The 14,009-nt window shown below is 46.5% G+C and overlaps 1 protein-coding gene across 2 annotated transcripts in view; it reads right to left on the bottom strand.

The window, feature by feature from the left end:
• The window catches only part of TESC (tescalcin), a 38,800-nt gene extending 27,735 nt beyond the window's left edge, over positions 1 to 11,065 (bottom strand). The window contains exon 1 of one of the 2 annotated variants that reach the window (XM_034791212.1): positions 10,737 to 11,065. In XM_034791212.1, coding sequence (XP_034647103.1) covers positions 10,737 to 10,794 — 58 coding nt within the window. In that variant the 5' untranslated portion in view covers positions 10,795 to 11,065. Of the gene's footprint in view, positions 1 to 7,396; positions 7,596 to 10,736 lie in introns of those variants that run through there. The other variant, XM_034791211.1, reaches the window with a different exon arrangement.
• Between the last annotated feature and the right edge of the window lie 2,944 nt (positions 11,066 to 14,009).

The raw sequence follows: 14,009 nt of genomic DNA, 5'->3' as shown, positions 1-14,009 counted from the left end.
GTATTGAAACAAGGATTTGTTTTTAATTAAAAGCAATCTTTCTGGCTTTTTTTTGGCTGCAAAAGCAGTAATAATGTCATTGTATGACAAAGACAAAGTGATGTCTTCTTCGATTGCAGGACTAGCAAGACCAGTCAAGCATTCCTGACTCATTGTAGAACGCAGATAGTTTTTAATGAGCTTTAGTTTTGAGAAACTCCTGTCTCCTGATGCTACTGTTACAGGAATTGTCGGTAGAATACGAGTGGCAATGTGCACATTAGGATATATGTCAACAAGTTTGCTGGTATGAATAAACTGTACAATGTCCATCACTGATTTTGCATGTGGCAACATTGGTTGCCGTGTACTCAAATCTTCGTTCAGTTCAAGTCCATTTAAATCAAAACTATCAGCGTGCTTCAGGAGGCTCTCTAGGTTCTTGCGCTGTGACCTTGAGCTAGTGTGAAGACACCTCACAAGGCGCTCCGCCCTGACTGAGACACGGTAGAGTTGGAAACCCAGGTCATTTTTACAAAGCCACTGTTTAGTTTTAAATGTATAGTGGGCATCAGTCTTAATGTTAGTTACAACTCTCTATCAACCTTCTACTGTAAATAGATCAATGGCATTATCCAGTTTAATAAGCTGGGTTTCCAAGCAGTGGGGAAATATAACCCCTAGTTTTACTCCTAGGTAAAGCACAAAGTGACCGGAATGAAGTCAGCACAGAATCATCTCCTCTAGATGAAGGTAGCACAGAAATGTTACAGAAGTCCTATTGTGCCTTATTTTTCTTTGGAAAGATGCGAGCCGTAGCAGCACATTTTGGGCACTGCCAGAAAGACAGGATAAATCACTGCCTCTAAAGTTCCATCAAAAACTGACATTTTCACAGCTCTCGCGTGATCTGCTGCACAGATTCTCCACAAGGAAGTGTCCCAGGCCTTTTTAACTCGTATTAACCATGTATTGACTTTATGAAAGTTGGACAAAACATTGTGAAAACGTAAGACATTGGCTGCCCAACCTCTGGGCTGGCAAAAGCTATCCTGACTCACTGGGAAAAAAAGCAAGAGAATCTTAGTACAACAGATGGTCACTCTATACCAGGGGTCGGCAACCTTTCAGAAGTGGTGTGCCAAGTTCACTGTCATTTAAGGTTTCCCGTGCCAGTAATACATTTTAATGTTTGTAGATGGTCTCTCTCTGTCTATATTATATAAATAAACCATTGTATTTAAAGTAAATATTTAAATTATTTAAATTTAAAATATTGAAGAAGCTTCATTTAAAATCAAATTAAAATGCAGATCTTATCAAGTTTAGTGTGATCCTTGCCTGGGATCCTTGTCTGGGGTCCAGCCACCAGCCCCGCTCAACCCACTGCCGGTCTGGGGTCCAGCCACCAGCCCCGCTCAGCCCACTGCCGGTCTGGGGTCCAGCCACCAGCCCCGCTCAGCCCACTGCCGGTCTGGGGTCCAGTTACTGGCCCTACTCAACCCACTGCCGGTCTGGGATTCCATTCACTCAGCCGGCAGCAGGCTGAACGGGGCCGGCGGGGGGCTGAGCAGGGCCGGTGGGGGGCTGAGCGGCTCAGTCCGTTGCCAGTCTGGGGTGCCGGCAGCACTCAGCCTGCTGCTGCTCTGGGGTTCCAGCTGCCGGCCCCTTGCCAGTCGGGGTCCCAGCCGCTGGCCCCGCTCAGCCTGCCGCCAGCCCCCCCACCGGCCCCGCTCAGTCCGCTGCCGGCTGAGTGAATGGAACCCCAGGCCGGCAGCAGGTTGAGTGGCTCAGACGGGGTCTCAGCCGCCAGCCTGCTCAGCCCATTGCCAGCCTGGGCTTCCTTGGGGGTCCCCAGGCCAGCAGCAGGCGCTGAGTGGGGCCGGCGGCTGGGACCCCGGCTGGCAATGGGGCAGCTGCCGGAACCCCAGAGCGGCGGTGGGCTGAGCCGCTCAGCCCGCCGCGGCGTGCCATCAAAAATCAGCTCACATGCCACCTTTGGCACGTGTGCCGTAGGTTGCCGACCCCTGCTCTGTACACTAGTAAGGGGATGAGCATATTACAGTGGTTGGAGGGCTCTATTTAGCAGTAACAGGGCTATAGGAAAGTCAGTCAACATTTTTTTGTTTCTCTGATGAAAACTGGCCCACTCCCTGCCCCAAACCAAACCTGTCACAAATAATTGTCAACAACTTAATTTTCTGTTTTTGGCTAAGATATTGATTTAAAAAAATATATTGAAATTGAATTCAGGGATTGTTATAGCAAGCATTTTTGGCAAACAAAGTTGTTCAATGACAATCTAAATGTAGGGTGACCAGAGAGCAAGTGTGAAAAATCAGGACAGGTGTGGGGGGTAATAGGAGCCTATATAAGAAAAAGACCCCAAAATCGGGACTGTCCCTATAAAATCGGGACATCTGGTCACCCTATCTAAATGGCAACACAATACTGCTTTCATGCTTGGCTCACCCCCCAGCCTGCTGGGCCCACAGCTGCAGTAGAGGAGGAGATCGGTGGAAAACTGCAGGACCCCAAAATCCACCTCTTGGGGTGCAGAGTGGCAACAGCAGCAGCAAACTCTCAGGTCCAATCACACTCCAATGGGCACCACCGCCAGCCCCATGGACCGTGGTGAAGTTAGCCCAGCATCTGATCTCAGGGACGGGGCACCCATGTAGCCACAGCAGCTCATCCTGCCCTGCGCAGCTCCCCCCAGATGAGATGGATCGCTGCCAGCCCGGGGGAGAGACGCGCTCCCCAGCTAGGGTGACCAGATCCAGATGTCCTGATTTAATAGGGCCAGTCCCAATATTTAGGGCTTTGTCTTATATAGGCACCAATTACCCCCACCTAGGGTGACCAGACAGCAAGGGTGAAAAATCAGGACAGGGGATGTGGGGGGTAATAGGAGCCTATATAAGAAAAAGACCCAAAAATTGGGACTGTTTTTCCCTCACTTACACACCCCAAATACTCTGTCCAGCACCTCCCAAATACCATCTCCCAGTACACACACACACCCCTCCAGCACCCCAAAATACCCCCTCCCCCCGCAGCAGTGTCCTCTATTACGGAACTTGAAATACAGGTGGGGTCACCCTAGATACAGTTGAATTTTAAAGGCAGGTGTTTCTGTTCTCCCTCATGGAGTGACTGCAATGGGGCCAGGCTCTGGAAGTCTCAATGAGCTACAATCCCAGCTGGGTCCCCAGAGAGAGTTCCAGAAGGGCAGGGTGATTCCCTGCACAGCCCGGGCAGAGGCAGCTTTGCCCTTTTCTCTCCCCTCATTCCGAATGCTTGGCCCGGACCCATGACACAAGGTTGGGTGAGCTGGGTACACGCTGGAAAAAGCCCTGAGGCCCCCCACTCAGTCTGGTGCAGAGAGGGGAGCAGAGCCCGGAGGCCTCCAGCCTGGCTCTCTCTCTCCTTCCCCTCTCCACCTAGTACCTTGTGTAGCCCACTGCGGCTGGGCTGAATCTCTCTCGCTCTCCCAGGGGTCTCTCCCGGAGTCAGGGTCACCGTCCACTGACGGAAGAGGTGCCTGGCGGTTGCGGGGAGTCTCGCTTGCTCAAGTGGAGATGACTCCGTCCAAGGCAGAGTGGTGCCTGCCGACATTCCCCGCTCCGGCGGGGTCTGTCCACCAGCTAACTCGTCCCTGGAGCGCAGGTCTCGCCTCTGCCCCACACGGAGGGAGCCCTCATTGCTCAGTGTATAACAGGGGGGGTCGCTTAGCCTCCTGTACAACACGAGCAAGAGCCTTGTGTCCAGCAAGTATAAATGGGAGTGGTTCCCCCCGGGCTTTGTCTGTGGGTCCGGAAGCCCGGGAGGGCGCCGCCCCTCACTCCCAGACTGGGGTGGCCGCATGGCCGGAGTGAGACTGCTGTCTAGCCCTGTCCACATGGGGGACAGAGAGGGGGACATGGGGGCACACATCAGAGCTCCTCACCTATGATATAGGAGCACAAGCCCCATGGACTCTCGCCCTCGGTTTTACAATTGTACTTCTTTTTTCTTTCTTTTTGTGTGTTTTTTCTTAATAGTTATATTTTTACCTTTTTAATATATTTTACTTGTATTTCCTTTTTTATTTGATTGTTTATATATATATATATATATATATATATATATATATATAAAGTTTCTTTTAATTTTACTCCCCTTTTATGGTTTTTATGTATTTTACAATTCTTTTATTTTTCAGTTTTTATTATTTTACTTTTTTTAAGTCTGTTAATATTTTTATATTTTATTCATTATTACTATTTTAAATTTATTTTGCACTTTTTATAAATGTATTATTTTTTCTATTTTTTATTCTGTTTTATGTGAATCGTATACTGTTGTCCAATCATTTGGGCTCCTATCATCTCTCACTCCAGTGAGGATCTTCAGCCTCTCACCCCATCATGGTAGTCATGCGCCGCCCCAGCCAAGTCTCTTTGTCCCCTGACTCCAGCCAGACCCTCCACCACCACCATTCCAGCCCATGGTGCTGAAGCGCGCACCCCCTGGCTTTGAAGTGGTTTCCATCCTATGTTTACAGATTGTAAAAATTGTTCCAGCACCTCTGATCCAGCCTGGTCCCTTGTCCCAGGAGTCAGCTGACTGATGTGGGGGCCAAAGGGCTGAGCTGGTTTTACAGTTCAGTCGACATAACCAAATAAAGCATGTTTGTAAGCCTCTGTGAAAAAGTGGTAGCCTAAGGGAAGTTAGGCACCAACTTCTTTTAGAGCAGAAAGTGCTACAGAAAGTTAACAGGACTCCTATGTTTTACCCCACCCATAACACTTGGGCTGTTTTATCAAAATGTAAATTAATGTGATCATTTAACATAACTTGCTTAAATCCAAGGAATGAGGTTAGTCCATATAAGGGACAAATTGTCAAGGCCTCAGGGCTCACATAAATCAGGGATGGGCATTGTTTTAAGAACATGAATAGAATAGAATCTGACTGCTGGTTAGGAAGAAAACAATTCAGTGATAGAGTTGGGGATACACAACTGGATACACAACTGCAGTTATTGCTGTACTCCATAAGCAGGCTGAACTGACTTATTCCCTGCCCTCCATCTCTTCTCTTCCCCCCCTCTGGTAGATGCATAGGGAATCTCCTAGCATGGGCCACCTAATTCGTCTCTCCTTTCCTGGACTAATCCATGACCTCAAAGGAATAATTGTGATCTTATTACCTCTTACTAGCCACCAAGAAGGCACACTGGATGCACAAGCCTAGGCACAAATATTCCCTTTGAGTAAAGCAAGTGGGTTTAAATATCTTTTAAAAAACAGCTCTGACAAATGCTGCATTTAATAAATCCCTTTGCAGATCAATTCCATCAGTGGTTTTACTGAACAGCCATTATGGATAAAAGCAAGGGAAACAAAGGAAATTGCACTGCAGAATTGTGAAGGAGTGGGGAAGCATGACAGATGTAGCTACTGAATAAATGGGAAACAGGGCCGGCTCCAGGCACCAGCTAAAGAAGCAGGTTCTTGAGGCTGCCAATACCAAAGGGCGGCACTCCAGCCGCTATCGGGGCGGCACGTCTGGGTCTGCAGCGCAGTAATTTGGTGGCGGGTCCTTCAGTCCCTCTCGGAGCAAAGGACCTGCCACCCAATTGCCACCGAAGAGTGGAATGGCACAATCGTGCTGCCGCGGCTTTTTTTTTTTTTTTTTTGCCCCCTGGGGGGGCAGAAAACCTGGGGCCGGCCCTGTGGACAACAAAGGATACTGGTGCCAGAGCTGCTGAGCCTGCCTCACCTCACGCCGGGGGAAAGAGTCACACTCACAGGTGAGTTCCTTCCCCCACTCCTCCCCTCCCCTCCCTCAGACTGTGCTGCATTCGGCTCTCTCTAGGACCCAGCAGCCCTGCTCTTACATGCTCCACTGCTTCCCGTCTGTCCAGGCTCCGGGCAGAGCAGTGCCCCCAGGTAGCGTGGTGCCCTAGGCGGCTGCCTGTTCTGCCTATAGCTAAGGACGGCCCTGCTGTGTTGCAGTACAAAGCAGACATGACACAAGCTCTTCAGGGCAAGTGCAGTCTCTTCATTTGTCCCTGTGACACACCTACCACATGCTCAAAAATCAGTCAATGCCTACAGTTAATCCTGGGCTTGCTGCCACCTCTCCTCTTATTGAGCACAGGTCCCAGCCATTCACACGACCAGAGTAGGCATGCAAGAGCCTTCTCCTCTGCAGCTCCTTACACCTGGAACAGCTGCCCTGCTTCTCTCTAGCGCATTGATTCTCCTTCTCATTTCAAATCTCAGCTGGCCAGAATACTCTTTTCTCCCTGGTCTGGACCATTGCATCTCTCTCTCCCTATGAAATTATGTATTATTCAACTCTGTAATTGTATCAACGCCATAAAGCATCTTACAATGCAATTTGTAAGAAAGACACTTTGCAAAATGAAGTGGAATGGAAGATTTAGGATCTACTGATTTGTAGATCCAAACATCAACCTCTTAGAACTAGATTGATGGGGAACGTATTTCTGATGCTGAAACTAATTCATTGCTGCTTAACTTCTGGATGCAGTAGCATTTACAATCTTTCATCTAAAGTATTTGAACATTTCAGAGGGTTAATATTGTTTAGGTTTCTATTTGTGTTGAAGCTCATCTGTGTGTGTGTGTGTGTGTGTGTGTGTGTGTGTGTTTGCATGCATAATTAATCCCTAGGGCATACCAACTCTTATTAACATTGTGATAAGACCTCCGTAAAGGCTGTGAGGATAGTTTTATGGTGAGTATTTCTCAGCTCATCCCAATACATTATTTATTATTTGTATTGTGGCAGCATCTAGGAATCCTAGTCACGGACCACGACCCCACTGTGCTAGGCGCTGTACAAACTGCCCCCACACATGGTCTATCTTTCAAATCATACACTGAAAAACATTATAACTCAAGAACAAAACCAAATGACTGCTTATCAAAGCCAAGAAGTCATCTATGAGTGTTTCAAATTGTGGGCAACTTGTTTCACAACAGAGTAGTGATTTCTTTTGTAACATCTATGTGAAATTGACGCTGTGCTGCTCTCATTAACTCACACTAGGACCTGGAGGGATTACAAAGGAAGGAAAATAACCTCATACACTCCCCAGCTCTACTTTACGGAATGAATCAGCCCAACAAACATAGATGGTAACCTGCTGCTTGCAATCAGTTCTTTTATTACACCTACCCTGCGTCCTCGCTTTCTTGCCGGCAGCTTTAGGATGCAACTGTAGAATGGATGAGTGAAGCAGGTTTCAACCGCCAAGGGAGAAAACCGCAGTGACATCAAAAACCTGCACAAATCACTTACTGAAAACAAAAACGAAAAAGCCTTTTCTGGCACAGGGCTGCCCCAGCAGAACATCCCCAGAAATGGCTCAAGCACTGGCTGGCTCTGCAGGGAAATTCACCTGCTATGATTCTCGAGGTGGGAGGCAGGAGGAGCGTGTCCTGCAAATGGTTTCTTTGCGGGCGCGTTACACAGAGTCTCACCCCACTCCACTGCCAGAGCTTTGTGTTCAGTTCCTTTAAAACAAGCCCAGATCTGAGTGAGCCGGGGCCCAGTCCCTGTGGCGGAGCTGTACAAACACTCATGGTTCTGTTATGAAGCAGAGTGACAAGCAGCAATTTCGTTCAGTCCCAAAACTCAGCTGATCGTAGAACCAGACTCATAGGCCTGGAAGGGACCTCGAGAGATCACCTAGTCCAGTCCCCTGCCCTCACGGCAGGATGATATTGCCTCATCTGTTTTCAAACCCCCTTGACACAAAACCCAGCCCTACAGAGCTTTGGGCACATTTGTAACAATCCTCCCTTCTCTCCCCCCTCCCCCAAACAGGAGACTCTGTATGATTTCAGGATGAAAACATCACATAGCTCTAGTCTCAGGTGCTTCCCAGCTATAAAGGGCAAGTTCATTTCTTGGACATACGCTCCCTGCCACAACAGGTCGTTTGGAAGCACGGAGGTTAAAACTGATGTATGTTCTTTTCTCGATGCACCAAATCAGAGCAAAATTTATTTGTCTCCTAACCAGGCCCCTCTTATGCAACTGGTTATCTTCCTAGCTATAAGTTATAAATTTAATAGCTTAACCATCTGGGTGAGAATCTGGAGAATTGTCCGTTTAAATTAGTCCACGTTCATTTGATTTTAATTAATTGGCCCTGTGTGGTTTTACTTAATTTGTTGTTTCTGCCTTGATTGCAACAGACAGGCTAATTTTTTGTAAACAAAATGCTTCCTCACATGGCGAGCTATTACCATTTCTCGGATGTGGTGTGTGTTTTGTTTCTAATTAAGAACATTTTGTATTAACAAAAATTCTACGAAGGTCTAAGAGCACAAGTAGTGAACTAAGGGCAAAACTGCAACTTTTAAAAGTTCAGAGTAGCACAGAAACACAAAAAGCATCTGAATCTAGAAAACATCTATTATGTTAACCTTCCCCAAACGTATTCATTACAAAATGCATGTATGTGATTTTAGATATTAATATTACACACACACACACACACTTACTTTTTAAAAGGAAACATGCTCAAACTAAGACCCCAGATCTCAACATCTCAACATTGCCGTGTTCAGAATCTGAATCCAGATCCAAATGTCACAGTTTGTCCCACTATAAAAAGCTCCAAAATGGAACTCTTGAGGGTTAGGTGAGGGGGATGAAATCGAGAACTGAATTTTAAAGCTCCCAAATGCAGATTGTTTAGATCTGGTTTAGGATCAGCGCAATGGCTAGCACGTATGTGCTACCCCATGAATTGTCTTTTGGGATTGTTATATTAAACTTATGAATGGTTTATGTGTGATTGTGTTTTACTCAATGGGGGAAGATTACCACAGTTTTCCAGAGACTAGGAAACAAAGAAAGGGCTTTTGGTATAATGGAATGGGCTTGAACTGACTTGTAGTCTTCCTTTTGACTCAACAAACTGACGGGATCTTAGGGGACCTCCACCCTTGTTGAAGAACGACTGACCCCTACCCCTGTGTTGGAATTAGGAAAAGCTTACCAGAGATCACACCCAAGTGTGGAGGAACTTTTGTTGTTTTTAATATATTTTCTCTATAAAGCTTTTGCCCAAAGAATTAATTCCTAGAGCAGAACTTTTACAAAAACATCCAGTCTTGATTTAAACGTGGTCAGTGATGGAGACTCCCCTACAACCGAGGATAAATTGTTCCAATGGTTAATTACTCTCACCATTAAAAAGTGCACCTTATTTCCAGTCTGAATTTGTCTGGCTTCAACTTCCAGCCATTGGATTGTGTTATACCTTCCTCTGCTAGACTGAAGAGACCATTGTTAAATATTTGTTCCCGTGTAGACAGATACAGACTGTAAGCAAGTCATCCCTTAACCGTCTCTTTGTTAAGCTAAACAGATTGAGCTCTGAGTCTATCGCTATAAGGCAGGTTTTCTAATCCTTTAATCATTCTTGTGGCTCTTCTCTGAACCCTCTCCAATTTATCAAACGTCCTTCTTGAATTGTGGGCCTCAGAATTGTGAACACAGGATTCCAGCAGGGGTCTCCCCAGTGCCAAATACAGATGTAAAATAACCTCTCGGCTCCTATTCAACAAGATTCCTCTCTTTATGCATCCCAGGATTGCATTAGCTCTTTTAGCCATAGCTTTGCACTGAGGAGTTCATGTTCAGCTGATTATCCACTATAACCCCTACATCTTTTTCACAGTCACTGCTCCCCAAAACAGAGGTCCCCATCATAGAATTGTGGCCTACATGCTTTGTTCCTAGATGTCCACATTGCCATGTAGTCATACTAAACTGTATACTGTTTGCTTGTGCACAGCTCACCAAGCGATCCCTGAATCAGTGACCTGTCCTCTTCATTCTTTACCACTCTCCCAGTTTTTGTGGCATCTGCAAACTTGATCAGTGATGATTTTAGGTTTTCTTCCAGGGCGTTGATAAAAAACGTTAAACAGCCTAGGGCCAAGAAGCAATTCCTGCAGGACCCCATGTTATCGTGTTCCCACCACTCACTTGGCAAAGGAGAGCTATGCAGAAATTACACATTCACAAGGCGTTTCCGCTTCTGCCTTCCTCAGATGCTCAGCTGTGTCTCACTGGCTATCAGAATGATGGAACAATCAGTGTGTGGCTATAGCAGCTCCCATTTACTCGTCATCTAAGGAGCGCAACGCAGTTTACGAACATTAATTCTCAGAGTTTCAACACTCCTGGGAGGTTGGTATTATCTCCATTCTATAGCCAGGGATGTCAAGGCACAGAGAGGTTGAAGGACCAGCAGTTGTTATTAAAACACTGCAGGTTTGTATATTCAATTTCTCAGCGCTTAGCACTCCTAGTGAATCCTTCTGTCACACAATCAGCAGCTAGACAGACTCAAAACTAACTCACTCCTTAAAAGGGCTGCGTAGCAAGCAAGAGCAGAGAAAACACGAGTTGTGTTTTGAGTTCACTTATAAAACCTTCCTGCTCAAACCAGCCCTGTCATCTTGCTGTCATCACTTGTCTAGTTTCGAAAGCCACTGTACATTGCAACAACATAGAGCACCCTAAAGTCCCGAGTTACTTATGCAGTTAAACCACATTCTTCACGAGTCCCACGCTTAGTGAATCTTGCCGGAACAGCTGGCTATCGGAGATGCATTAGACGAGAAAGAGCCCTTGCCAAATCCACTTTCAAGCCATTCGCAATGATTAAAAATACTACATTGGAAATAAAGAAGCTAAAAACACAGAGCAGTACTCACAGCCAGTCTTGTCAGCGAGTTCTTGAATCTCTTCTGGCATAGAGTGGGAGGAACCCATCCCTTTAAACGTATAGAGTAATAAGATGAAACAGCTTAAGCAAAATCCAGTTAATCCAAGCTAGGGGCAGGGGCAGAGATGAATATTAAAGAGCGGTGGTGGTGGGAGGAAGTTGTTTGACCAAAACCAATAAAATAATCAACAGTCAAAGAGAGCAGAGCAGGAAGCAGCCCTGCGAAGGGAGTGTTTTAAGGTGCTGGCTAACAGCAGTGCCAGCCGGCCGAATGTACAGTGCATCAGTTTAAATCTTGAGGAAGTGTGAGGCACTAATTATAATACAGTGCTACATACATATAGAGAGAGATCCAGGCTTCCTCAGGGTCCAAGAGCCCTCCAAGTTTGAGAGCTACCTGGTTTAGGACAGCAGGGTGATCATCTGTTGTTAACACACTATATCACTTGGAAATAGAAAGCCACAATACAGCCTATTATTTCTGCATTTATAGCTGCAGTAGAAGAAACTATATTAACAGGAAAAGTGTATTACTCTGCCTTCACCCTTGTGGCCAGGCACTATGGCAGGGAGGATGTGGAATATGCACATTTATTAATACTACTTTGCACTTATATGGCACATCACATCCAATGACCTCAAAGCAGTTAAATTAAGCAAGTCTTACAACACTCCAATGGGACAGGTGTACTGTTCCTATTTCCCCTTTACATGGGGTAAACTGAGGCACAGAGTCCCTAGTGGTCAGATTTACCTCTCCGTTGTGGTTCTAACCATAAGGCAACCTTTCTTCAGGCAAAGAAGCTTTCCTGGTCTGAAGTTAGGCATCCCTAAGGATTAAAAATCTTCATTACACCAACCTGGTTCCAGACATCTCCGTTTGCAAGAGAAGAAGAAAAAGGTTTTGCTCTCTTAGTACTTATCGCTGTTTCTCTTTATTTTCCCTCCTTAATAAACAAGTCACGGTGGGTGTAGATGTCCCCAAGATTTGGCTAGGAACGGTACCATTCTCGGCCTCCGGGGCAATAGCCACACACGAGGGAATTCTTAATCTACTGTTCTCAAGTTTCAGCGGTAACAGCTGGGATAATCTGTCTTTGCACAACATATTAATTCTGTCAGAGATCATGAGCACTCGGTGTCAAACGGCAAACTCCATTTTTTAACATGAGCTTTCTCTGTGGTCTTTTTACCTCCATGTTGGACTGGAATTCCCAGGGGGCAGTGAGACAGGGCTCACGATGGAAGGCTGTTAAACCTTGATGGCCGTCTATTCAAATGAATGCACCTTGGCACAAAGAGTTGGCTACTTCCCAGGAAAACCAGGCTGGTAAATAAGCAAGGATCATGTCGTGGGGGACTTCGATCAGGAGGCTGATCGGGGGTCACCTAAGGGGACTGGAGGTTATTTAAAAAAAAAAATTCCCGTTGGGCCATTGGCCATTTTGGAGAGTGAGAAAGGAGACCAGAAGCCTGAATACAGAAGAGCGAGAAGACACCGTGCGCGGAAGGCACTGACCTGAAGAATGTCCAGAGTGGTGAGGAAACTGAGGCAGGGAAGGGTGTGTAGATGTTTTATTGTTTTGTCTGGACCTGTATCTCTCTTGTGCTGTCTAAAGTAAAAAGTAATGATTTAGAATTCCTCCTGCAGAGCCTGTGTACTATGTGTTTCAACTATTCCGTGTCCCCGGAAAGGTAAACTGTAATCCAGAGCGCCCACAAGGTTGGAGCTCAGGGGAAGGGGATAGTTAAGCAACTTGCATGTCATGGGGGTTAGCACTGGTCCTGGGGGCTGCGGCAGCTGGACTGTGGGGGTTGTAGTTGTCAGAAAGAGGATGCTAGACAGACGAGCCGTACCCCAAGAGAGTGTGTGGTGAGACCAGAGGCAGGGCTTGGGCGCCTCTCAGCCTCAGGGAGTTTAGACGTATATAGGTCCAGCTTGTGAGACCCAAACACAATAGCTTGGTGAGCGTCCGGCCAGAAGGTGCCAATACCCCAGAGAGATAAACGAGAGGCAGTTTACCCTGCTCAGAGCTATTGGTTCAGGCTTCCTTAAGATGACAACACGGCATTGGTTTGCACGCCGTTCGTGTTTTCACACTTCTCTGCACAACTGTAACCCTGTAGAAACTTCTTTTTTTCTTTAAAGGAAAGCTGAGATGCTGAAACAACAGTTACCAGGAAAAAGGTACCAAGTTCCCACAAACTGGCCCACTTCAACCCCCAGACTGGAAAATTCAGAGGGAAAAAAAGACTTGAGGCCTGATTCTCCTTTCTGCTAAGACTCCTTTGCAGCACCGTAAAGGGACCGTCACAGCACTGGGCATGCTCAGTGTCAATGAGAATCCGATCCTTTGGCTTTTGCTGGGAGATTAGGCGTAAGGAGATGCGACACGGCCAGATTCTGCCTGTCATTCTATCGTACGCCTCATCCCGCGTGCGCTCCAGGCCCCCGTAGCTGCACTTTAAAACCACAGAAATTAACAGGAAGAGCCATGAGATAAGGGCAGATTAAGCCACCCAAGGCACACACCTGTCTCCGGGGTTGCTATGCTCCCCTAAGACGATCCCATTGATTGGTTGGACTTTTGCCTGAGTGTGGTCTATTAGCTAGTGTTTCTTTCAGTGGGCGCCTTAAGCTCTGTGCTGCTCTGTTATATGAAAAATCTTTAGCATTGATATCTAATGACCCCAGTAGAACTGAAATTATCAATGAAAACTGCTGTCTCTGCTAACTCTAGTGTCGCAGGACCACCTCAGAGTTTATAACCCAACAGCGGTTTAACACTCCCTGTCCCCCAAATTCTAAAATTTGCCAAGTCACCCAGAGTACATTTTTGAAAATCCCAAGTCCCTTTGGGGATTACACTGCAGCTTAGCCTCCTTCCCAGACCCACATGGAGACTTTGGCTACGCTCCGAATAAACTGCAAGAAGTGGGAATAGGGAGATGACAACCAGTTTGACTTAAGGCACAAGGCACCTGTGCAAAATGATTTATGTGGATAAAATGAGGGCGATGTGGAAACATGGTGCCGGGGAAAATCAGAGGCAGAGTTGTATTGCACAGCAAAAGGGGCCTGCGCTAAGACCAGAACTGGGAGCCAGGAACAGCTCAGTACTAATTCCAGCTGTGACATCAGTTGCCACCTACGACCTTGCATAAATCAAAATCATGCTGGATTAAATTCAATGGAGCAACACGAGCAATTCATTGGCCCCAAGGTGTCCCACCTACAACTGTAAAATCAAAACTCGACTAT

Source organism: Trachemys scripta, chromosome 15 (genome assembly GCF_013100865.1).
Source record: "Trachemys scripta elegans isolate TJP31775 chromosome 15, CAS_Tse_1.0, whole genome shotgun sequence".
NCBI classification, from domain to species: Eukaryota; Metazoa; Chordata; order Testudines; family Emydidae; genus Trachemys; species Trachemys scripta.
Note: the sequence above shows the minus strand (reverse complement) of the source record. Positions and strands in the feature narration are given on the sequence as shown.